The following is a 24110-nucleotide window of genomic DNA, read 5'->3' as shown; positions in this document are numbered from 1 at the left end:
ATGGGGTACTCACTGAGATTGTCTCCATAATACTTTTATCATTATGACATCCTATTTCTATATTTAAATATTCATATATATTAGCATCTTCAAAGTCACATACAAACCCTGAAAATCCATTAACTTTTTCATCTACAATAGTGTCCACTGAATAGTTAGAGTCAAGAGTCTCACTAGGTACATTTAGATTTTTGTCGTAACAAATGCAAACAGAGAAATCTAGCTGATTTGTTGCCCTTACTTTTCATATCTCAGTTTAGTTGGTTCAGTCTAGTTGTCTCAGTCATGGTGTAATTTTTTATAAAAGAAACCCCAATTATCTTCTGCTGTGCCTTGTGCAGCTGTTATAAAACTAAACAACAACAACAGATATACAAATAAAAGATATTCATTCATGAGGCTGTCAACAACCAGTAATATGTGATGTCAGACCTGTATTCTTCAAACTATGTCAAATACCAAAAACCAGCCCCAGTTGAATCAAACATTGTACACAAGTAAAAAAATTCCTGCACTTAAAAATCAGACTGGTTCATTCATCAGTTCACAAGCTATTCCACAAGATGATTTCCATATAGCATAATAACGAATGAGTAATAGTAGCAACTATAAATTTCTAAGAATATCATAAATTAGAAATCTCAGTCATTACACACTTCGTTAGGGCTGTTTACTTTATCATACCACTGTCTACCATTGAACTTTTTCCAAATTAGAACAGATGAAAGTTAAAAGTTACACTGGACAACAAATTTTTACAAAAGTCATGTTACTGAAATAAAATTAGTCAATTCTTATCAATTTTTATGTGCTGAACACGAATATGACAGTCAAATTGCAAAATTGGCTCTAGTTTTTTTGTAATCTGCAAGAAATTAATGTTTACATAACGAAATGCATTCCAATAGTAAAAGGTCAACTGTAATAGCCTACCTATAAAAAATCAAGTCATTGACTACATCTTAGATTTCTTCGCCTGTCTCTTGTACAGCTGTTCGGGAGCATCTCTGAGGAGTGTCCAGCAGTAGTCAGCCAGCATTGTAGTGGACCATTTTCCCTGGTATCTTTGTTCCATTGTTGCGATATCTTGATGAAAACGTTCGCCGTGTTCATCACTAACAATACCACAGTTGCTAGGAAAGAAATCCAAATGGGAATGAAGGAAGTGAATCTTTAGAGACATATTGCAGCCAAGTTTCTTATACTTCATCAACATGTCTTCTACTAGTTCCTTATAGTTTTCTGCCCTAACATTTCCGAGGAAGTTTGTAGAAACTAGGCGAAAAGCATTCCATGCTTGTTTCGCGTCACCTTCCAGCAAGTTGTTGAACCAGTCATCTTTGAAAAGCTCTCGAATCTGAGGACCCACAAAAACTCCCTCTTTAATCTTTGCTTCGCTGAGTCGAGGGAATTTTTCATGCAGGTATCGGAATGCTGGCAAAGTCCGGTCAATGGCTTTCACGAAGTTCTTCATCAAACCTAGTTTGATGTGAAGGGGTGGTAGCAAGATTTTCTGAGCCTCAACCAGAGCTGGGTGTTGGATATTCTTCTCTCCAATGGCTACATTCTGCCTGTGAGTCCATTCCTTCCTCATGTAGTGCATTTCCCTTGCTCGGCTATCCCACTCGCATAAGAAACACATGTATTTTGTATATCCTTGCTGCAGTCCCATTAAAAGGGCAACTACCTTCAAATCACCACAGACGTGCCAGCTGTACTTGTTATACTCAATGGAATTCAGTAGCTGCCTTAAGTTATCGTATGTCTCTTTCATGTGGACAGCATACGCTACTGGAATAGATGGAAGAATGTTTCCATTGTGCAAAAGCACAGCCTTGAGACTCAGTTTCGAAGAGTCCACAAATAGTCTCCATTCTTGTGGGTCATGAGTGATTTTTAAAGCATTCATGAGGCCCTCAATATCGGAACAGAATATCAGATTACTTTCCTTTCTGAAGAAAGGCTCCAATTGTTGGTGGCGCTTTCGATATGCAGTAATTGTGACATCTTCTTCTAGAAGATTCCATTGTTGGAGTCTTGATCCTAGCAATTCTGCCTTGTTCTTTGATAAGTCCAAATCACGAATCAGGTCATTTAGTTCTTCCTGTGTTATTCTGTGTGGGGTTGATGATGCACCACAGTGAAAATCTGGATCACTGCATGCTGATGGACCAGGAGAAGAACAGGTCGACTCACCTTTGTCTTCGTCAGATGAATCAAGAGAATATTCTGCTGGAGGTTCTGGAATAGGAAGTCCCTCACCATGTGGAACTGGTCTCAATGCAGACGGAATGTTTGGGTAGACTATTCTCAACTTCTTTCGCTTCGTTATTCCGCCGGAAAGAGGAGGAACCAAGCAGAAGTAACAGTTATTTAGGTGGTTGCTTGGCTCTCTCCACACCATTGGGACTGCAAACGGCATTGATGACCTTTTGCAATTCAACCACTGTGAAAGCTGTGTTGTACATGTAGCACAGCATATATGCGGAGCCCAAGGCTTGTCTTGGTCACCAACCTTGCATCCGAAGTAAAGATGATATGCCTTCTTCACTTGAGAATTGATACTTTTCTTCTGGTTGGCAAATGTCACTTCCCCACAAATATAGCAAAAATTGTCCGCGGTATTAACACACTTTCGAGGCATTACTGTTCTTTATTGTACGTAAATGGATAAAATAATAAGTTTTATGTAACAGTAGCTTGAACTGTCTCGCACAACGTCTAAAATATTTTAAATGCTGAACCTATCTGATTGGGCTTTATATAGTACACTGCTTACGTCAGCTTCAGCAGCCGCCTGGCATTAGTATAATAGGCCTACACATGTATAGTACACTGCTGACGTCAACTTACTTCAGCAGCCGCATGGCATTAGTATTGCATTGCATCAGAAAATGATGCAATCAACTGTGGATGATGTGAGCATGATGGTATTATGCAATGTTACATCATTATTCCGGATGTTGCTGCAGTCCTACTGGAGAAATTTACACAGTGAAACATAGAAAATGAGGTATATGAATATCTTCAAAACGAGAGCCAATACAAATTTTTCACGGTTATATTCGTGTTCGGCACACCAAAATACTACAGATTAGGGCCTTTTCAAGTCAGTAATGATTTCACTGTTGACCAGTGTTATCTGTATAAAAGATGTTAATTACTTATTGCATTTTCATATGACAGCCATTGATTAAATGTGACAATAAAGTAATAAAACCAAAGGATTTTATGTTTCTATTTTCTCATGCATAGAACATGTGTAATTTGAGTCAACTGTGCACCTCCTTGCCCTCATTAACATATCTGTGGGGAGACAAATAATGTAACCCTGAATGGATTTACTTGTCTTGATGCAAACCCCACCATAAATTCTACTAATCTTAATGCTTGTAGTTTTTCTCACAAAAATCTTTTAAAATTGTAATACATATTCATATACATACACACTAATTTGACTATATTCTAATGCTTCATAACTTTTTTATTTTTGTTTCCAAAGGAGGCTAAATTTACTAATCCTTAAAAATGTTGACTTAATTATCCTTAAATTTCTACCCTGATTCAAAATAATTTAGAAATCAAGGGGAAAAGAACTTTGATTAAACTGCCCCTTTCTGAAGCTGGTGTGTTCAATCTTCACAAGAATTGTTAAATTTAAAATGTGATTTGCAGTGTTTGGGACTGGATACAGCATAGCATTTTGGTGAGTTCTAAAGCATCAAGGGATGAAATGATAGAGTAGTGGGACCAGTACATTGAAAGGCCCTTGGGACATTGCCTAAATTCTCCCATGCAGCATGCAGTTCCTTTGGATTTATTTGCATTAGGAATCAAGATACAAAAGACTTTGAAATTTCTTAATACAATGTAGATTGACATTGCCAGCACATAAACCTTGACAGATATACAAAAAGTATCAGATGTTATTGCTAATATCAATTTCCAGTATCTTTTCATCAATGAAATTAATAACTCCACAGTGTAATAAAAACAACTGCATTTGATTTAATTGAGACCATTATTATATTTGGGTTGTACTATTTTTTTCAGTGGTTAACTAGCAATATTTATTTTGTGTATCTAGAATAAAGTGCACATTTATACCTATTTTGCAACAAGGAAATTCTGCTACTTAACAAGAGTCCCTCAAATGGACTGACATTCTAATGTAGAATTTTTTTTCTCTCCAGGAATTCAGGACTAGACCATTTTTTTTTTCAGCTGCTTCAAGGCTGAAACCATCTCTGATATTCTTCAGCAACAAGATTTTCAAATTATCAGCAGCGGCAGCCATACTGGATGTAAGATCGACACCCTTTTCATTCAGGACCAACACCATTAGAAGAATTGGTGAAAACCTCATGCCAATATGACCATCCATTCTGGACAAACTAGACACCATTAGAAAAATTGGTGAAAACCCCATGCCAATATGACCATACATTCAGGAGAACCATCAATTCTGAAGGAGCAGCAGTAACACTATTTTCAAGATGGCACCATGGTGTCCATATTGGTTGTCAGATCAGCATCATTTTCGTTCTGGACCAACTAAAGCCATAAGAAGTCTTCTAGAGCAAAACCCATGTTGGTATCATTTTCCATGTAGGACTACTAATATATTTTCAAGAGAGCTACCATGGCCGCCATATTTAAGGTCAGATCCATAGCATTTTCTTTCAGGTGCAACTAGGTATTATAATTAGTATTCTGGTGAAAATCCCATTTAGATATGACTTTCCATTTAGGTATTATAATTAGTATTCTGGTGAAAATCCCATTTAGACATGACTTTCCATTTAGGAGATGTAGCAAAAATAATATTTTCAAGATGGCTGCCATGGTAGCCACAATGGATCTCAGACTGACATCATTTTTACTTAATACATACAAGTCATTGTAAGGATGTCTTCTGATTACAATCCAAATACTGATATGCCTTTCAATCAGGTAGTAGTGACAGGTTATTCACGATGCAGATAAAATCAACACAGTTTTTATTTAAAACCAATTAGACACCATAAGAAGTTTTCCACTGAAAACTCCATGATTTTCTATTCAGGAGGAGCAGAAATAAGATTTTTAAAATGGTTTACATGGCATTCATCACCATTTTACATAGTCTTTTAGTGAAAACCCTATGCTGTGACCATCCATTCAGGAAGAGTAATGATAAGATTTTCAGGATGGCTGTTGTGGCAACCGTACTTATATCTGAGCACCAGCATTTTCATTTAGGACCACCAGACCTTGAGATATATGTGTATATAAAGTATCGTGGCAATCATCATTTAGGCAGAGCAGCAATAACAAAATTGTGCTAATGGATGAATTTATGGCAATCAGCATTCCATCCCATAAGCTATTTTGGTCCATGACCAGTAAAGCTAAATAAATCATTATTGATTACACTAAATATGTAACTTTTCATAATAAACTAAACTTTGTTGCCTTACCCACACCTCTCTAATGTCCCTAAGCATAACAAGAGAAATATCAACTGCATTTTTGTGTACCTAGGAAAATTTTTGGCTATCAAAGGTAGTGCCTCCCTGACTTCATAAGTGTGGATCTGCTCCAGTATTTCATTGTATGTTGCCAGCTTCATATTGCTGATCATGTAACAATACCTGAAGAAAAAGGAATAAATATTGGCAGCTACATCCTGCTGATCATGTAACAATACATATTTGCTAGCCTATCAGACAATACTTTTTAACCAGAAATCTTAGTTCTGTCTAATACTCCAAATCCACTTATATATAGATTATGTCATCTGAATTGCTTTATCGTATGTCACATAATATTTTTTACAGAAAAATACTCTCAAATAGTACAAAAATAGTGTAAAAAAATATTTCATTTTGGGGAAGAGATCGTGTATGAAAAAAATATAGGACCCCGCATTGAGAAGGATTTTAAACTATTATACATCATCATCAGTATTAAAAATTAAGATACATCAGATGTAAATGTACTAAAGCAGCATGCACTAATGATATACTTTATTTGTAATATACGTTGTTTAAATTTGATTACATATGTGTTACAATTTACAAGTTAGAAGATGAATAACCACGACAAAGACAGATATTCCATCACATTTGTCTTCTTGCACCTTATGATCAAATAAAATGTATGCCCCATTATGAGATGGAGATGTCTTGATTGTAATCTGTATTGTTCACTTACCTGATGACTGTTATCTTACTCATGTGCAAGTGCAGTATCATATTCCATTATCAATTAATATCACTAGGTAAGCAATTCCTTCTAGTTTTAGTTACCATTTCCATTGCCCAAGAATCACTTGACTTTGTAGTGGTATTTAGGTACTAATTAAATATGCTACAGCTGTAGTCAGGTTTTCCAAGCTAACATGTGTTTGAGGTCAAGATTCAGCAGATAAGATCAGATCGGAGAGGCTACCAATCAGGAAATGAGGCTTCCCATGGGTATTATGAATCCAGTACCATATAATAAAAAGAAATGCTAGTGATTACTTGTGCAAATTTCTCAACCAGTGATGTTTTTTGAACTGCAATTTAAAAGTAATGAACAAAACCAATTGCTGCCTAAGTACATGAATATGTGCACTTAAAACAAAAAATCATATTTGTTGGGGATGGAGAGGTTAGTATACTTGAAAAGAAAATTAGCATTCTAAATGGTAATTCTTAGGATTTAACCTAAATGGAATCTATATGGTTATAACTATTATGATATTTACCCTGAATAGTATGGAATGTATTTTCATAGTTTACATTTACTAATTAATTTAATTATGTTTTCTGTCTCTGAAAAAAGCTTAAGCTAAACAGGGGCAATAAGGTAAAAAAACAAAATGACATGAGGAGCTGAAATCTCTCTCTCTCATATATAAGGCCATATTTTATTTTGATTACGATGAAAATTTTGTTGTTGTTGTTGTTTTTGTGGGGTTTAACGCCATTTTCCAGCACACGATAGGCTATGCATGGCAGCCAGTATTAATGGTGGAGGAAGAACCCGGGAAAACCCTGGGAAGAACCATCAACCCACGAGAAGCTATTGGCAAGCTTTCTCACATACCCACATTGGCTGAATCCTAGACTTGAACCCACGCAGAAAGAGGTCTAATGGCAGTGATCCATAACAGAGAGTGCTTTAGACCACTCGGCCACTCAGGGTCCCCCAAGAAAATGTAATGGAATACATATGCATTTCTCTCTGTTTCGTATCTCTCTTCAAAAAAGAAAAACTGGAAAAAGTATTTAGCATTAAAGATGCAATTTCCCTACTGATGGCAATCTGAAAGTGATACTTTTAATATTTATTAACTGGAAGTTATTATAGTTTAATTCCAAACAGCATCACAAATTTTAACCTATCTCAATAAATTTACATGTCAGCATCATTACATGTAGCTAAAAGTACATAATACATTTAATAAACTTTGTTTGAAACAAATTTAATTTAAGTTACATTTAATGATCCTGACTTAAAAGGTTACAGAGTTATACAGATAGGACAAACTTTGCGATGCTGTGTGGAAAGAAGTGAAAAGCCGAGGCATTGATCTGGCCTTGTCTAATACACAGCATGAACTTACATATGGATGGACTTGTACTCAGCACTGACTTCTAGGCTGGTAAATATGATACTTATAGAAATATGGAAAAAGGGATATATGTTGCCAGCTACAGTTTGCTGATCATGTAACAATACATGCAGAAATATGGAGGAAAAAAATGTGTTGTCACATTTGTCTTGTTGATCATATACCAATACCTGTAGAAATATGGGGGGAAAAAATGTGTTGCCACCTTTATCTAACTGATCATATACCAATACCTGTAGAAATATGGGGGGAAAAAATGTGTTGCCACCTTTATATTGCTGATCATGTACCAATACCTGTAGAAATATGGGGGGAAAAAATGTGTTGCCACCTTTATATTGCTGATCATGTACCAATACCTGTAGAAATATGGGGGGAAAAATGTGTTGCCACCTTTATACTGCTGATCATATACCAATACCTGTAGAAATATGGGGAAAAAAGAATGTTTCCAGATACATCTTGCTGATCATGTACCAATACCTGTAGAAATATTGGGGGGGGGGGGAAAAATGTGTTGCCACCTTTATATTGCTGATCATATACCAATACCTGTAGAAATATGGGGAAAAAAGAATGTTTCCAGATTCATCTTGCTGATCATGTACCAATACCTGTAGAAATATGGGGGGCAAAAAATGTGTTGCCACCTTTATATTGCTGATCATATACCAATACCTGTAGAAATATGGGGGGAAAAAATGTGTTGCCATCTTTATCTAACTGATCATATACCAATACCTGTAGAAATATGGGGGGAAAAAATGTTGCCACCTTTATATTGCTGATCATGTACCAATACCTGTAGAAATATGGGGGGAAAAAATGTGTTGCCACCTTTATATTGCTGATCATATACCAATACCTGTAGAAATATGGGGGAAAAAAATGTGTTGCCACCTTTATATTGCTGATCATATACCAATACCTGTAGAAATATGGGGAAAAAAGAATGTTTCCAGATTCATCTTGCTGATCATGTACCAATACTTGTAGAAATATGGGGGGAAAAAATGTGTTGCCACCTTTATATTGCTGATCATATACCAATACCTGTAGAAATATGGGGAAAAAAGAATGTTTCCAGATTCATCTTGCTGATCATGTATCAATACCTGCAGAAATATGGAAAAAAAGGAAGAGAAGTGATAACATGATTTTGAGGCTGGCTACTGTGACAGCAATACTGTATTTCTGAGCAGTACCACTAACCAGACCTTGAGATAATGTGTATGTAAAGTTTCATGGCAATCCTCCAAGTATATACCATGAAGTTGATGTTGTTGTTGTTGTTGTTGTAGGGTTTAACACCATTTTTCAGCACACGATAGGCTATACATGGCAGCCAGTATTCATGGTGGAGGAAGAACCTGGAAAACACCGGAAATAACCACCGACCCAAGAGAAGCTACTGGCAAGCTTTCTCACATAACCACATTAGCTGAATCCAAGACTCGAACCCATGCAGACTGAGGTGAGATGGCAGTGATCCGTAACGTAGAGCGCTTTAGATCACTCGGCCACTCGGCCCCCCCCATGAAGTTGACAAACTAATTTTAAATAATCATATTAATCAAGTAAATGCAGTGTCATGAAGATCAAATGCACGATATATAACTTCATTTATGTCGTTGCTGTGTATTCACAGTCAAAATGAATAAAACAATTTGGTTTGGTGCTTTACAGCACAGAAAAATGTTATTTAGTGCAAAGGCAATTGAAGCAAAGTGTCTTGAACAAGGACACGCCACAGTAGCTGAGCCAGGTTGGTCCAATGGTAGGATGCAAACCCGTGCCTTTCAGTCTGGCATGCCAACCATTTCCCCAATGCAGATCCCCAATAAAATAATTTAAGTAAAACATATCATCATTATAATGTGCTTCAGAAAGCATAAGATTCTATTTCTACAATAATTATAAATGGATCCGACTATAACTGGGACATTATAATAGAAATATTTTTCATCTTCAGTTGAATCACAACATTCAAAAAATGCAAACTTTCTGATATTTATCTATATTATCTGGTCATGAGCTAAATCCAAAAAACTTTGCCTACATGTAGATGAGCAATTAATGAATAATGACTAGGATGAGCAAAAGGTGCTGTTTGTTTAATGGTTTAAATGGGAACTGGGATCAAAGGGAGAACAATTATGGGTGTGTATTCAATTAAAACTGAATTTAAGCGACTTAAAAAAAAGATGAAAAAACTACTTTCATAGTCTGTTCTGGTGATTACCTCCATTCAGGAGTTTCTATCCATTTTAAGTCTTCATTTACTTTATTACATATAAGCATATGATATTAATACTGTAAGTAAATATTCTGGCTTCTCTCAATCATAATCTCATTCTGCATGTAGTATCTTATATATTAAGATCATAATGATTTGTCATTTATCTTACACATCCAATGAAGTAAAATAAAGTATGACGGAATGACATCATTACATAACTTGTGCTGGAAATCAGTAAAATTAGACAAACTGTATTTAATGTCAGAGTTGCAATAAAAAATAACAAACATTAGCTCTTTGGAGCTATTTTACTGACTGCAAACAATACTATAACAATTAATTCAACAATCAGTTATACAGTACCTATGATCATAAGTATTTTTTTCCTAAAATGTTTATTTATTTTTTCAGTATTAAATGCTAAATGAATGGCCAATACACATCTAAGCTTTTCCCCACCCCCACCCCCAATTGATAATTTCTTATTAAAAATTAAATGCTCAGAAGTCAATTTACATAAATATAATAAATTCTATGCTTACATACTGTATTAAAAATATTATGGTTAAAATAATGGCTGGCCAATATATCCAAAAGATACCATTTACATGCATTCTGACTTTGTGTATATATATATATATATATATATATATATATATATATATATATATATATATATATATATATATACACACACACAAGGATAATGACAACCTATGCAAAACACACACACACACACACACACACACACACACATATATATATATATATATTGATAAGCTCCAGGACCAGGCCCTTAATAGGGATTTTAAACTGTTATAATCTGAGGGTGTACCTAAATTATTTGGCAGAAAATTCCATACATTCAAAAATTCAAAATTGCTTAAATCAAAGTTCATTCTGCCTTATATTTTTATTAAAACAATTACAGTAGAAATGACAATTTCAGTGTTTAAACCAATATATAATTTTGTAGATTTAAGTTGTATTATTGTTTGGCTTTGATTAATGTCTTAATGATTATTTATATATACATTTGTATTTTGTACTTGACATTGTCCAATCACATTTAATGTGTACTTGACATGGGGCATTCAATGTGTTCTTGACAAGAGACATTCAATGTGTACTTGACATGGGACATTCAATGTGTACTTGACATGGGACATTCAATGTGTACTTGACATGGGACATTCAATGTGTACTTGACATGGGGCATTCAATCTGTACTTGACATGGGGCACTCAATGTGTACTTGACATGGGGCATTCAATCTGTACTTGACATGGGACATTCAATGTGTACTTGACATGGGGCATTCAATGTGTACTTGACATGGGACATTCAATGTGTACTTGACATGGGACATTCAATCTGTACTTGTCATGGGACATTCAATCTGTACTTGACATGGGACATTCAATCTGTACTTGACATGGGGCATTTATTCTTGAAAAGAAGATTATACATCACCAATATTTCTCTGAGCATGGATTAATACTGAAATCATCATCACTGAAGGTAAACATGCTTATCTGGGTCTGGGTCAAGGACATCAGATTTCCACTTAAAAATTCCTAAATTTGTTGACAATTTTTAATATTTTAGAGAGGAAACTTACCTACACTCAGGCTTTTTTATAGTGTCTTAGTTTTTTATATAATGTTGTTGACTTGAGAAATTACTCATTCTTGCCTTAACATCTTGAAGCAGAATCAATCTGTCATGTTCAGATTTTCTTTCAGGTAAATTATTGAAATTATTACTGGAAATACAAAGTGCCCATCAATAATATTCTTGGGCAGACAGATTAAGTTGGAATTATAGTAAATTCAGACGAGGACATGTTTTTATTACATTATTGTGAGAGATCAAATAACTCTTATCACACTGCCACAATCCAAGCTACTGGCACATTAGTGTATTTGAGACTACAGTCACATCAACACATTAAATATTGGAACTTATTTGGAGACCACTGGAATTAAGTTGAACTTTATCAACTTGGACTTGTGATAAAAATTTAATGACTATTGGAAATTTAATTCACAATAGCGAAGTTCTTTTTACATTTTCACTTAGTATTCTAGGAAAATGATTTGTTGAATTTTACAAAATTTTATGGCCTTTGCTCTTTTTTGATACTTTGTTCATGATCATAGAGTATTAACTATATATATATATATATATATATATATATATATATATATATATATATATATATGTGTGTGTGTGTGTGTGTGTGTCTGCTCTTTTTTGATACTTTGTTCATGATCATAGAGTATTAACTATATATATATATATATATATATATATATATATATATATATATATATATATATATATATATATATATATGTGTGTGTGTGTGTGTGTGTGTGTGTGTGTGTGTGTGTGTGTGTGTGTGTGTGCGCCCGCGCGCACACTGAACAGTTGTAAATACTTGAGTATTTCTGGGTTTCTAGTAACCGCCTGCAGAACAGCATCGAGGAGCTAACAGGCACTCGAATATGGGGTAGTCCTACAATGTAAGCTCTATATCTCGGTATTCATTTATAATCAATAAAGGTGAATCCAGTAGCTTCGGACCTGTTCTGTACACTACATTTCTGAACTAAACCTTCCAGTGGTTGTCGAACTTACCTTTTTAGGCCACTTGTCGTTGTGGCGCTGTTATCGTAATAAGCTGCAGTTTATATTTATAACTGGCTATCAGGTAAATAACAAAATGGATTGAAATGTGAAATGTTTCCAACAGATATTTAAATAATTATAAATAAATTATATTTCAAGTGAGCAAATATATTAATTCAAAACTGTGATAATAAGTTGAAGAATAGTAAACAGTGTAGTACATTACGTGAACCTCGACATCGTTCATGTGGGAAAATTAAGATGTCAATCTTATATCATTCTACTGATATTTTTAAACAAAACATTGTGACTTTTTACTTACAACAATGAAAACACGTTCTAAAATTAGTACAATGACTGCATGTCCGAGTGTAAAAAGAAAGCTGAAAAGGAACACCAGCAACGAAATTGACCGTTCCACAGAAGGTTGACACGGGATAGTGAAAATATTTGTTATTCGGTCCTACCGAACACACTGCTAAGTCTGACAAAGCTACATGAAGTTTGATAAAGTCACACATAGAACTACTAAACTGAAAACCGTATTCAGCGTAATTATACCGAATTGAATGACCGAAAATTCTACGACAAAGTTCGAATTTGAATAATGAAAGTAATAAAAATGGCTGACAAGATCCCATTTGAAATGTTTGCTATTATAAACTTAATTTGCAAGTTTTCGATATATGTCTTAATGAGTTATCCAATTTTTTTTTCAACATCTGTAAGTAATATTGTCTGCCTATATTTGACAAAGTCCAGCAGAGGCAGACACACTCGTACAAAGTTATAATATAAAAGCGTATGTTGCAATATGAATTTTATGAATAAAACAACAAAGCTGAAAGACTAGGGTTCAACATATGCCCTATTTATTGACCATGAATTTGGTGATAAATTCTGAATTTGGATTAGAACCATGTCCGACCAAAATATTTGAATTGATAAATTTGCCAAAGAAATTTATTAGATTTTCAACATATACATATACCCTAATAAATGACTGGTAAGTCATTAGTGCAAATATTGAAAAAATGCATTTTCTTTTGATAATCAATTTGTAGTTTATAAAATAATAATGAACATTTCTGTGAGCCAGATATTATATAGAAATAACAATAACATTCACCAGTCGTGGTATTTATTAACCAACAGGAAACATACGGGATGAAAACCTAAAACAAAACAGAACAAATACAGTTCGACCACTGTACATGTCTGCAGTATGATGCCCCAGTGCTAGACATCACTATAAACTTTCACACTGCAGACATCATAGTGATATGACTGAAAAATTGTTAAAGCTACTTACAAATCTAAATCACACACACATCCTTATTGGTGGCAAAATATACCATCTGGCAAATATTTTTTATTGGCAACATTGTTGGCTGTTTAAACATGTATATATGACCGGTTCAAGTCTCGAATTCAGCCAATATGGGTATGTGAGAAAGCTTGCCAGTAGCTTCTTGTGGGTCAGTGGTTCTTTCCGGGGTTTTCCTGGGTTCTTCCTCCACCATTAATACTGGCTGCCATGTATAGCCTATTGTGTGCTGAAAAATGGCATTAAACCCTACAACAACAACAAATACTGAAATATACAGTACTATAAAAGAGACAAATACGATACTCAACCTGCACACCAGTATTTCAGTATATCAGCTTGATAACATATAAACGATAACCTTACCAGACCCAAAGACTATGAATCTACAAATGTTACAATTCTCTCAAATTATGATCATCACTAGAGGCATGTGCAAAAGCAGAATGAGTAAGGTGGTGTTCTTTTGGACATGAGAGGAAAAGTGCTAAGGGTTTTTATTACATGGCATGGAAGCGACATTAGCATGCACTTTGTGCACTATGACCGATTGCTTGCTCATTCATTCACAGTAAACATTCACCTGGGTCACACTTCAAATATGATTTTTGTCAGCCTTTGTTATGGCTATATCATTATTTGAATTCAAATTTTGCCTCCCAACTTCGGTCATTTAATGCGGCAAAATTATGTTGAAAACTAGTCTTTTGGGTTGGTTAATTAGTTTGTCATTATCATTTACAGTATAAATACACTTTTCTATCATGACTGTCAGGCTTTGTCACCTTGGCAGTATTTAGTAGGACCCTTCTGCACATCACAAATTTTATCCTATCTGTTCAACTCTATAAATATTCAGGTTAGCGTCATTAAATGTACAATATCAAAAAGTACCTTATTCATTTAAAATAAAGTATTTAAAATGAATTAGTTACTTTGAGCTACATTGAATAGCCCTAATCTGAAAATTGACTGAGGTTAAATTTGCGATGCAATGTGGAATGAGAATTTGACATAGTAAATTTATTTCCCAGCATTATATCTCATGTCACATTTCTTTTGTTTTATATAGACTGCTACATTACAGTAAGAAAATTGGGGTGGGGGGATAACAAGAGATTCCTTTACCCACACACCCTATAGTTGCCAAAGGTTTCATCCCTTTTCTAGTTGAAAGGTTTTGGCCCCAGTGATAGGTTGTATTTTAGTGTTCATATAGAGGGTCTGCATCAGTTGTCACATTGAAACTGTTACTATGTGCAAGGTTAGTTTGAGGCAGCACCCCAAGGCCAATGAACATTGTTATTCATCTTTGATGCATGGAAGTTCCCTCTATGGTATCCATATGGTACAAATAAAGTCCCAAGAAAATGAAGATACAGTATAATTATGATTGACTTTTAATTGAATCAAGTACATCCCAAGATTACTGAACAGTTTTTTCATTGCCAAAGAATTGCCACATACATTTTATATTTGAAATGAAATTGATGCATTTGCATTCCACCAGACATATGCATTCCACCTAACTATGGGACCTGATAACAATTGGCACTGTTCTCATTGAAGTCACATGGAATTGTCCAATAATTTACTTCAGTGTCAACTTTGATCTTTTGTTTTGAGAAAATAAATGAATTAAGATAATTGGAAATTGAAATTTAATACCCTTTTGCAAGTAAGATGGTTAATCCATGATTAATACAAATTAAAATGGCAGATAGAAATGACAGAATTGATTGGAGTAAGTATCATGTGTTGGTTTTGATGATTCTTTACTTTCCTCAAAAAGATTTTTGTAATATACGATTTCAGTTGATTCTCACATCATTGGTTGTGTTTCTGGTATATCAGTGAACTATAGTGAATCATTGGATCACTTGTGTAACATTACGGTTAAACTGTGCACATTGTTCTGTTGTTTGTGCAACATCATGTTATGTCAGATTTTATTACACTTCAAAACTTAAATATAAGGTGTCCACGGAAGAAAGTTGATGAGTGATCTTAGTGTATTGCCATATCAGCAATGATATACATATAATGTTGTTTCAAGCAAAACTATATTATTTTTCTGTGGTATTTTATTAATACTGCATTTCAGATATTTGATGGAAAAAATTTCCTTTTGGTCTCCACTTGATCGTTGTTGTTATAATTATGTTGTTTGTGTATTAAAAATAGTCAGTGTTTCCTGTGTTTGACAGTAAATGTAAATAGGTTATAAAAGTATGTTTTCTTCTCCACGTAATTTCCATGACATTCAGGATGAGGATTTTGATTCTTAGTCTTCAAATTTTGACTCATGGAAGTTTAAACCAGGAGTCAATGACCCTTCACTTTAAAGTCTTAAATGAAACCCTGTGATCAATTTCCTTAGCTGACAGAAATGTCTTCTTGATTTTGAATAGCCTGGACACTATTTCCGTGGATGATTGATAGAAAATGTAAAAAAGATTAAATTGTCAGCAAAAAGACTGTGCTACATTTCCTTTCAAAGTAGTGTACATTGTGGAAAAAAATGGAGTCTCATATGTCACAAAACATATAGAGAGGACATATAAACAAATATGCTACTCCTCCTGAACAAAGAGTCATATGAACTAGAGTTTTTGACTGAAAGACTTCTCTTGATGTGTGGTTGATCCTAAATAAATATGGTATCTCTTGCACATCCAATATAACCACCACAATGAACATCCTGAAAATCTTTGTATCATTGCTTCCCCTAGGTAACTGGTCAGATCAACATTGTGCTTTCACCAAAAGATGAATTATGATGCCCAATTGTTCTTAAATGGAAATGGTACCAATCTAATAATCCAATACAGCATGATGAGAGCCATCTTGAAAATCTTGTTATTGTTACTCCTGAACAGAAAATTACATCAGCATGTGGTTTTCACAAGAAGAATTCTTAAGTTGTCATTATTGATATTTAAGTAAAATCATTCCGATCTGATATCAAATATAACCACCATTGTTGTCACCTTGAACATCTTGTTATAGCTACAATTAAATGGAAAGTTATTTTGACATGGGGTTTCCATTACGAGAGCTCTTACAGTGTCTTGTTGTATCTAAATGAAAAAAATTACACCAACAGACCTCCAGTATGGTGATTATCTTGAAAATATTACCTCTGCTTCACCCCAATGGATAGTCAGAAAGACTCATATCAACATGGAGTGTTCACCAATAGACTTAACTGGTCCTAATGAAATAATGCCATCCATTATGGCTGCCACATTGGCCATTCTGAAAATCTTGTTTTTGCTACTTCTCTTCAAAAGTTGGTCATTTCAACAAATTGGGGGAATTTTTTTTTTTACACCTTCCTATAATGCCTGTTTTTTCCTAAACAAAAATATTACTAATCTTGTATCCCATCACCCTGTTTTGGCTCAGAAATATTAGAGATGGTTTCAGCACTTGGCAGTTAACAAAAATTAAATAGACTTATTTTGGCTTCTTGGAAATTCTTTTCACTCAATGGAACACTAGTCCGTGTGAGGGATTTTTTTTTTTTTAAATCACAGTTCTAATCCTGCATCTCTAATACTTTGATTTTCTTAATTTTGTATTATTAAATCAAAAGTAATGATAATTGTTAAAAAATAACATTTAAATAATACAAATATAGTATGTACATGTAAAATATGCATGGTAGGGAATAAAAATATCATTTGTATTATATTTACTCACTGTACATAAATTCTACATATGTACCATTAAACAGTTTTCAACTTCAGCCAGGGATGTACCTTTTTGAATCCATTTCTGTTAAAATAAATCTTCATGACCATCGATATGTATACATTTTCAAAGTTATCAGAAAACAAAGAAACTGAATCAGTTAAAAAAAATTGGTATGACAAGCTGATGCTACTATGATTATCTCCCTTTAGAGTTTAAAAATTACAAACACATAACAGCACTCGGATCTCCAAAATTTGTAATTGTGAACCCATTAAAAAAATAAAAATCAGTGAGATTTCAAATGTGTTTTTACAGCTTTTCAGATTTTCTATTCAGCATTTTCTATGAAGTATTAGTATAGTTTATAGTTTGTGCAACAATTTATAAATTTCTGGACATATTTCAAATAATTATTTGATTCTTCACTGAATCTATTACTAATTTACTAAGTGATCTAAATTGTATATGCATGAATTCTTGCATGTGTTTTTGGGAATTTGTTCAAATGTTGATGCTGTATTTAATGCCAGACATCTTTATTGTTCAGTTTTTGATGGAATGATGAAAACACCGAAGACAAAGTCAAGGGCTGAAGTAGTGACGCCCCTTCGAGATGATTTTATGTGCTCTCAGCATTTTGACTCCCAGACAGATGTTGGTTGGGATTGCAATTCTCCAGATACCTTGAGGCATATTCAGAGAAGTGAGTAGCTAGTTCAAATTTGTTTGGAGAGGTGTTGAGAAAAATGTAATCTTGTGTTTAAGTTCTAATGTATCCAAGAAAATAAATACATTTCAGGAAAGAATCTTTTGCATCTTATTGTCTGATTTGTTGGAGTGCATTTTTTAGATGTAGGAGATTAAAAAACAAGTATAGAACCATAAATGTACATGCCTGTAGAAGTGTAATTGACTGACTTTTATTTTTGCTTGAAGATTTTCATGGCTGTGAATGTGTGAAAGGGTAGTGATTGCATTTGGCCTTGCATACAGTGAACACCTTGAAAAAGGTATTGTCCTGTTGGTGCACTTTTCTTGGTCATGATGATTCATATCTATCAAGTCTGCACCAGTGAAGACATGCTTATGCAATTGTCTTATGAGAATGTAGTTATTAGTTAACAGCCAGTGTGCCAGTCAAGTATTGAACACAGCATATTTATCAAATGACCCATTAACTACATTCATCTGGTTACCATAATTCTGGTAATTTTCCCTACTGTCTAGTATTTTATAAACCAGCTATCCATACAGAAACAATTAAATGTAATATTGGGGGGATATAGCTTTGTATTTTTTGTCCGTTCCTTTAAATTTTCATATGAAATAGTTATCCTGAAATGTACTTTTGCAAAAAAGATCTAAGATCTTGCAGTTTTTACAAAACAAAATAGATTACGAGATACAATTTTGTCTTTTTTTAAATCCTGCAATTATTAATTAACTTAATATTTTGCTGTGTTACAATTGAATAAAAAAGACAATTTCATGTTTCAAATATAGATGTACAATTTAGATGCATTCAGTGACGGTTTGCTAAGGATATGTTATAAACGGTAAAACAGTTGTAAAGCTCAAGCTGGGCAAAAGCTTCTCTCTAGATTATACCCAGTACAGATACAAATTAGACTGGGGATTTCATCTAGAACAGATACTTAGCTGATTCTTGGCCATAAATCCTGGTTGGCAAAGAAGAGAGACAGAATAATAGTTACCATTGAAACATTGACAGCCCTTTTCCACTAAGAAGCATAAATTTTATTCCTCAGTGCTAATGTTAAGGAGAGAAGGAAGATTATTGTAAGATAAGATTCCCAAAGGAAGCTTCATTCCAAGGTGTATATGGTGGTTTACATAGGAACCAATAAACACAGAAGAGATTCTACCTTGATCTGTGGAACTTAGAGTACCTAACAGTCACAAAAGATGTGCATCAGACCTTATAGTAAAACCCCTAGCGAGCTTAATAGTTTTAAAAACTGCTGCTCTTTAGCCCATAATAGCGGATAGTGAACAATCTTTTTCTTCAAAGAGAAAAAGAAAATCCACATCTGTGGTTATGGTGGGGGGGGGGATAGATAGGATCAGTATATCTCCTACTGCATTAATTACTGAAATTGTCCACTTGGCATCACAAACAGTGAGGGTCATTTACCTTCTGGCCTGAGTGATGTATTTGGAAATTTTGCTTATTTTGGCAGATACGTCATTTGATAAGAATCATCCATAAAGGGATATAACAATGCATGTTATGGATTACTGTATTTTTGTTATTAGTGAATGTGTCTGCGGGAGAGAAAGGAATGAAAGAAGAATGTTGTGTCTGTGTGCAAGATGATGTCTAATCAGTTTCTTGCAGTTAACATAAGATGCATATACAATACATGTATTTTTAAATACGTTGTAAGCAGTCACATTGATCATTGAATTTTCAGTGGGGTGGAGGAGAGGTATCTTGTATTTCTACCTCTTTCCCCCTCCCAAAAAAAGAAGTTTGAAAAATAATAATTAATTATAATTATATTAGCTGAGAAAAACCCAGCCCACTCATCCTGAGAATTAACTGGTTATTCCTATAAGTACAGCTTGTATATTTACAGAAGCAATACCCTCAGTATAAAATTATAGTTCAGGAATTGAAGAATTTGAAGACATTTGTTGTTTTTAGTAAATATGTGTGTGTATGAGAGAGATGAATGAAACTGTTGTGTCAGTGTGTGAGATTGTGTATAATCAGAACAGAATTAATTTGTAGCTTTTGGAGAGAGAGAGAGAGAGAGAGGTTACAAGGTGATTGTAATCTTGATTGTTAATTACCAGTTGATCATGATCTTACTCATGTACAAGGGTACTGCTATATTCTGTTGTCAATTGACATCTCTGAATACGCAATTTATTCTTGTTTTTATTACAATATCCATGATTACAAGAACCACATGGCAAAGCAGAGTGAATTAAATATACAAAAAACTTTGGCTAACTAGTTCTAGTCAAGGCAGGATAGAGGACAAGATTCTCACAAAAGAGATCAAATCAATGAGGCTGTCCGTAGGGAAATGAAAAGAAGTCTGTTGAGCTATAGAATGCATGTACATGTCATTACTGATTTCCAGTGACTGAATCATCTGTTAAAGTTAACAGGTTCAGGGATCGTCCTGGGCTTCGCCAATGTCGCAAATTGCGATTTTTTTTCCTTATTGGCGACAAAAATATCCCATCTGGCGATTTTTTTGGCGACAGACTTTTTGGTTATTTAATTTGTACATACAATCATAGATTTGGACTGGATAAATTAAAAGGGAGAACGAAAGGAAGCCACAAACTTGACCAAGCAATGCATTGGAATCAATCTGTTACACAAACAATCCTTTGTTCGTATTGACAACCCCATCTTTACAGTGCATTGTTACATCATAATCTGCTTATGCTGACATCTGGGCTGAGTACTGTATGCTGTGATACAGTCAGTCATGCTACCGAACTATACCTACAACTGACCGACTTCTGAAGACGCGAATAGAACAGATACAATTAATTGAATGTCTAAATCTTCTGTTGTTGTTGTTTTTTTTTTGTTTTTTTTACATATACCAGTACAATAGTTTTGCTGAACCTTCATAGAAAACTGATAACCTTTGAAGTACCGACTACTGTGTATAAATACAAAGGAAATGGAAAAATCTCAATCACAATTATGTCTGTCGCCAGTGCAGCATTTTACTCATTGATCTTTTCCTTTTGCCATCAATCCGTGTTACGGCTGCTGACACTTAAACTCCGAAACGAGAAATAGCACAAAAAAAAAACAACAACCAGTTTTGCATAATTAATAATAATTATTTATTTCTCAAAATACAAGAGTGAAAGAATCTCTAAATTGGGTGTGAATTTATGCTTATATATACGGTCCAATATTGCCAGGTGTTGACTCGTGTAAGTTTCATTCGTGGGAATAGAGATCCTATTTTGTTTGTCGAGAAAATTTATACAGCATTCAGTGATCATTCTTGGGATTTAGGAAGCAATTCACTACAAGCTTTGTGAAGCTAGCCATAAGGGGGGGGGGGACTGCTGATAGACTATTGGTGTCACCTGTCAGTGCTGTGGACTGTGAATGTGGATTCAGTAAGATGAACCTCACAAAAACTGACATCAGAAATAAACTCTGCATCTCATCTCTCGAGAATTTCATGAGAATCAGCATGTACAGATGTGAAAAATTAGACTTTGAAACTGCATTCAACAAGTGGGCAGCCCTAAAATTGCGACGGATCTTCATGTAACACTTTGTAAGATTTTGTTAATGCTTGTTGTAATTAAAGAATTAACTAACCCATCTTTTGTAATTTTCATTGCCTGTTACATTAATAGACTGAATTAACACTTGGAAAAATGTACACTACTTGTTCTGGCGACACTTTTTGAAAATTGGCGACAAAATATTGAGGTTGGCGATTTTTTTGGCGACAGCTTTTTAAAAGCCAGGACCATCCCTGAGGTTGACTGTATGAAAATGTCATTCCTGATTCTTTGTGACTGTGTCATCTGTTAAAGCTAACTAATTGGCCCTATGCTTATATCATTTCATTCCTGATTCTTTATGACTGTGTCGTCTGTTAAAGCTAACTAATTGATGCAATGCTTATATCATTTCATTCCTGATTCTGTGTCATCTGTTAAAGCTAACTGATTGGCCCAATGCTTATATCATTTCATTCCTGATTCTGTGTCATCTGTTAAAGCTAACTGATTGGCCCTATGCTTATATCATTTTGTTCCTGATTCTTTGTCATCTGTTAAAGCTAACTGATTGGCCCCATGCTTATATCATTTCATTCCTGATAATTTGTGACTGAATCATCTGTTAAAGCAAACTATATGGCCCAATGCTTATATCATTTCATTCCTGATTCTGTGTCATCTGTTAAAGCTAACTGATTGGCCCAATGCTTATATCATTTCGTTCCGGATTCTATCATCTGTTAAAGCTAACTATGTGCATATTTAGTGTCATTATTGACATACCGTGACCGAATCACCTAGTATATTGAGGAGGACTATATGCATATGTCATTACTGATTCCTTGCTTGTGACTGAATTACCTGTTAAAGTTAATAGATCAACTGTATGCTTATATAATGTCAATTGATTCACTGTGACTGAATCACCCACTGAATTTAACAGATTGACAGTGATTTTCAAATTTTTTGTTGGAAAGTCTATTTAAGTCAAAGATGCGATCTTATTTGTATGTAGACGTGAAACGTTTTTCACGCTAGAGAAATAATTCAGTGATTAAGCCTTTTTTAATACTTTTAGTTTCTAATCGAGATGGGATTAGCAGTGACTTGGACAACATTATGAAACTGATCATAGAAGAGGTAAGGAAATAATTGCCATCATAATTTGATCTTACATGTTGGTTTTCCTCGTTCCCATTTATAAAAACAGTTATGAAGGATATGCAAAAGGCATAGATTTTTCCACGCTTTTAATTCATCCTGAGTTTACCTTTAAGAGACGAAGTGACAAGTGACTGATGCATTTTGTTGCTGCAGTTGGTTGCTGCAATTGGAACAACTTAATTTTTATAACATTTTGTGTAAACTTTATTAATTTTTTTCTTGTCGTATGAATAATCATCATTCCTACATTTAACTTTCAGGAGTTATGGATGAAAATAAAGTTTCGTGTGTAGAGGTCAGCAGCATATCATTAGTTGGAAGTTTTTCTAATTTGCTGCTTACAGTTCCTGGTCAGAAACCAAAGAAAGATAGCAATTAAACATATATATGTCATTTTTACCTGTATTTGTATTTTCAGTCCAGATCTGACTGTTTTTATAACAGAAATTTAGTTAATGATTGCCACTAGTCAGTCTGTGATTTTTAGCTCACCTGGCAATAGTTTATGGTATGGTCCCTCATCATATAGTAATCCATCATCCATTCATAAATTATTATTTGCATATTCTTTGCAAAAACTGCTTTGCAGAATTGGACCAGATTTGAAAGAACATCTTGAAAGATGGTCCTTCAAATTACTACAATGATGCCAGTCTGTGGACTAACCATTTTGAAAATCATTTTGGCATGGAGTTTTTACTGAAACATTTCTTATGATGTCTAGCTGGTCCTAATTAAAATGCTGCCAATCTGATGTCCAGTATGGCTGCCACTGTGACCATACTGACAATCTTGCTATTACTACTACTTCTGAATGGAAAATCATATTGACACGGAGTTTTGACCAGAAGACTTCTTATGATGTATACTTGGTCTTGAATGAAAATGGTGCTGATCTGATGACCAAGATAACCACCACAATGGCCATGTTGATACATTTTTTATTGTTATTCCTGAATTGATGGTTATATCAACATGTGGTTTTCACCAAAAGTCTTATGATGTCTGGTTGGTCCTAAATGAAAATGGTATTGATATAATGGCCAATATGGCATCTCAATCGCCATCTTGAAACTGTTGCTGTTGCTACTCCTCCTGAGCAGAAAGTTAGATTGCATACTGGTTTCACTAAAAGACTTCTCATAATGTCTAGTGGTCCTAAATGAAAATGGTGCTGATCTATTGGCCAATATGGCTGACAT

The 24110-nt window shown here is 34.3% G+C and overlaps 2 protein-coding genes across 7 annotated transcripts in view; one reads left to right on the top strand and one right to left on the bottom strand.

The window, feature by feature from the left end:
• LOC149804435 (CDAN1-interacting nuclease 1-like) overlaps window positions 1-12506 on the bottom strand; it is a 49929-nt gene extending 37423 nt beyond the window's left edge. For 3 of the 6 annotated variants that reach the window (XR_016415675.1, XR_016415676.1, XM_089940320.1), the window contains exons 1-2: window positions 12286-12478; window positions 5520-5633 (exon numbers count right to left, since the gene is read on the bottom strand). Coding sequence is in view for 4 of the 6 variants with exons in the window: in XM_089940320.1 (XP_089796446.1) it covers window positions 5520-5623 (104 nt within the window). In the remaining 2 variants the exon portion in view is untranslated. Of the gene's footprint in view, window positions 1-5519; window positions 5634-7074; window positions 8005-12285 lie in introns of those variants that run through there. The other 3 variants (XM_089940348.1, XM_089940331.1, XM_089940339.1) reach the window with 3 other exon arrangements.
• A 203-nt stretch (window positions 12507-12709) lies between these two features.
• LOC149804434 (uncharacterized) overlaps window positions 12710-24110 on the top strand; it is a 34159-nt gene continuing 22758 nt past the window's right edge. Inside the window, exons 1-3 of the mRNA XM_089940271.1 lie at window positions 12710-12902; window positions 18050-18205; window positions 22823-22884. Of these exons, the coding sequence (XP_089796397.1) occupies window positions 12803-12902; window positions 18050-18205; window positions 22823-22884 (318 nt within the window). The 5' untranslated portion in view covers window positions 12710-12802. The remainder of the gene's footprint in view (window positions 12903-18049; window positions 18206-22822; window positions 22885-24110) is intronic.

The sequence above is a fragment of the Sinohyriopsis cumingii genome, chromosome 2 (assembly GCF_028554795.1).
Source record: "Sinohyriopsis cumingii isolate HCF-2022 chromosome 2, ASM2855479v2, whole genome shotgun sequence".
NCBI lineage: Eukaryota > Metazoa > Mollusca > Bivalvia > Unionida > Unionidae > Sinohyriopsis > Sinohyriopsis cumingii.
Note: the sequence above shows the minus strand (reverse complement) of the source record. Positions and strands in the feature narration are given on the sequence as shown.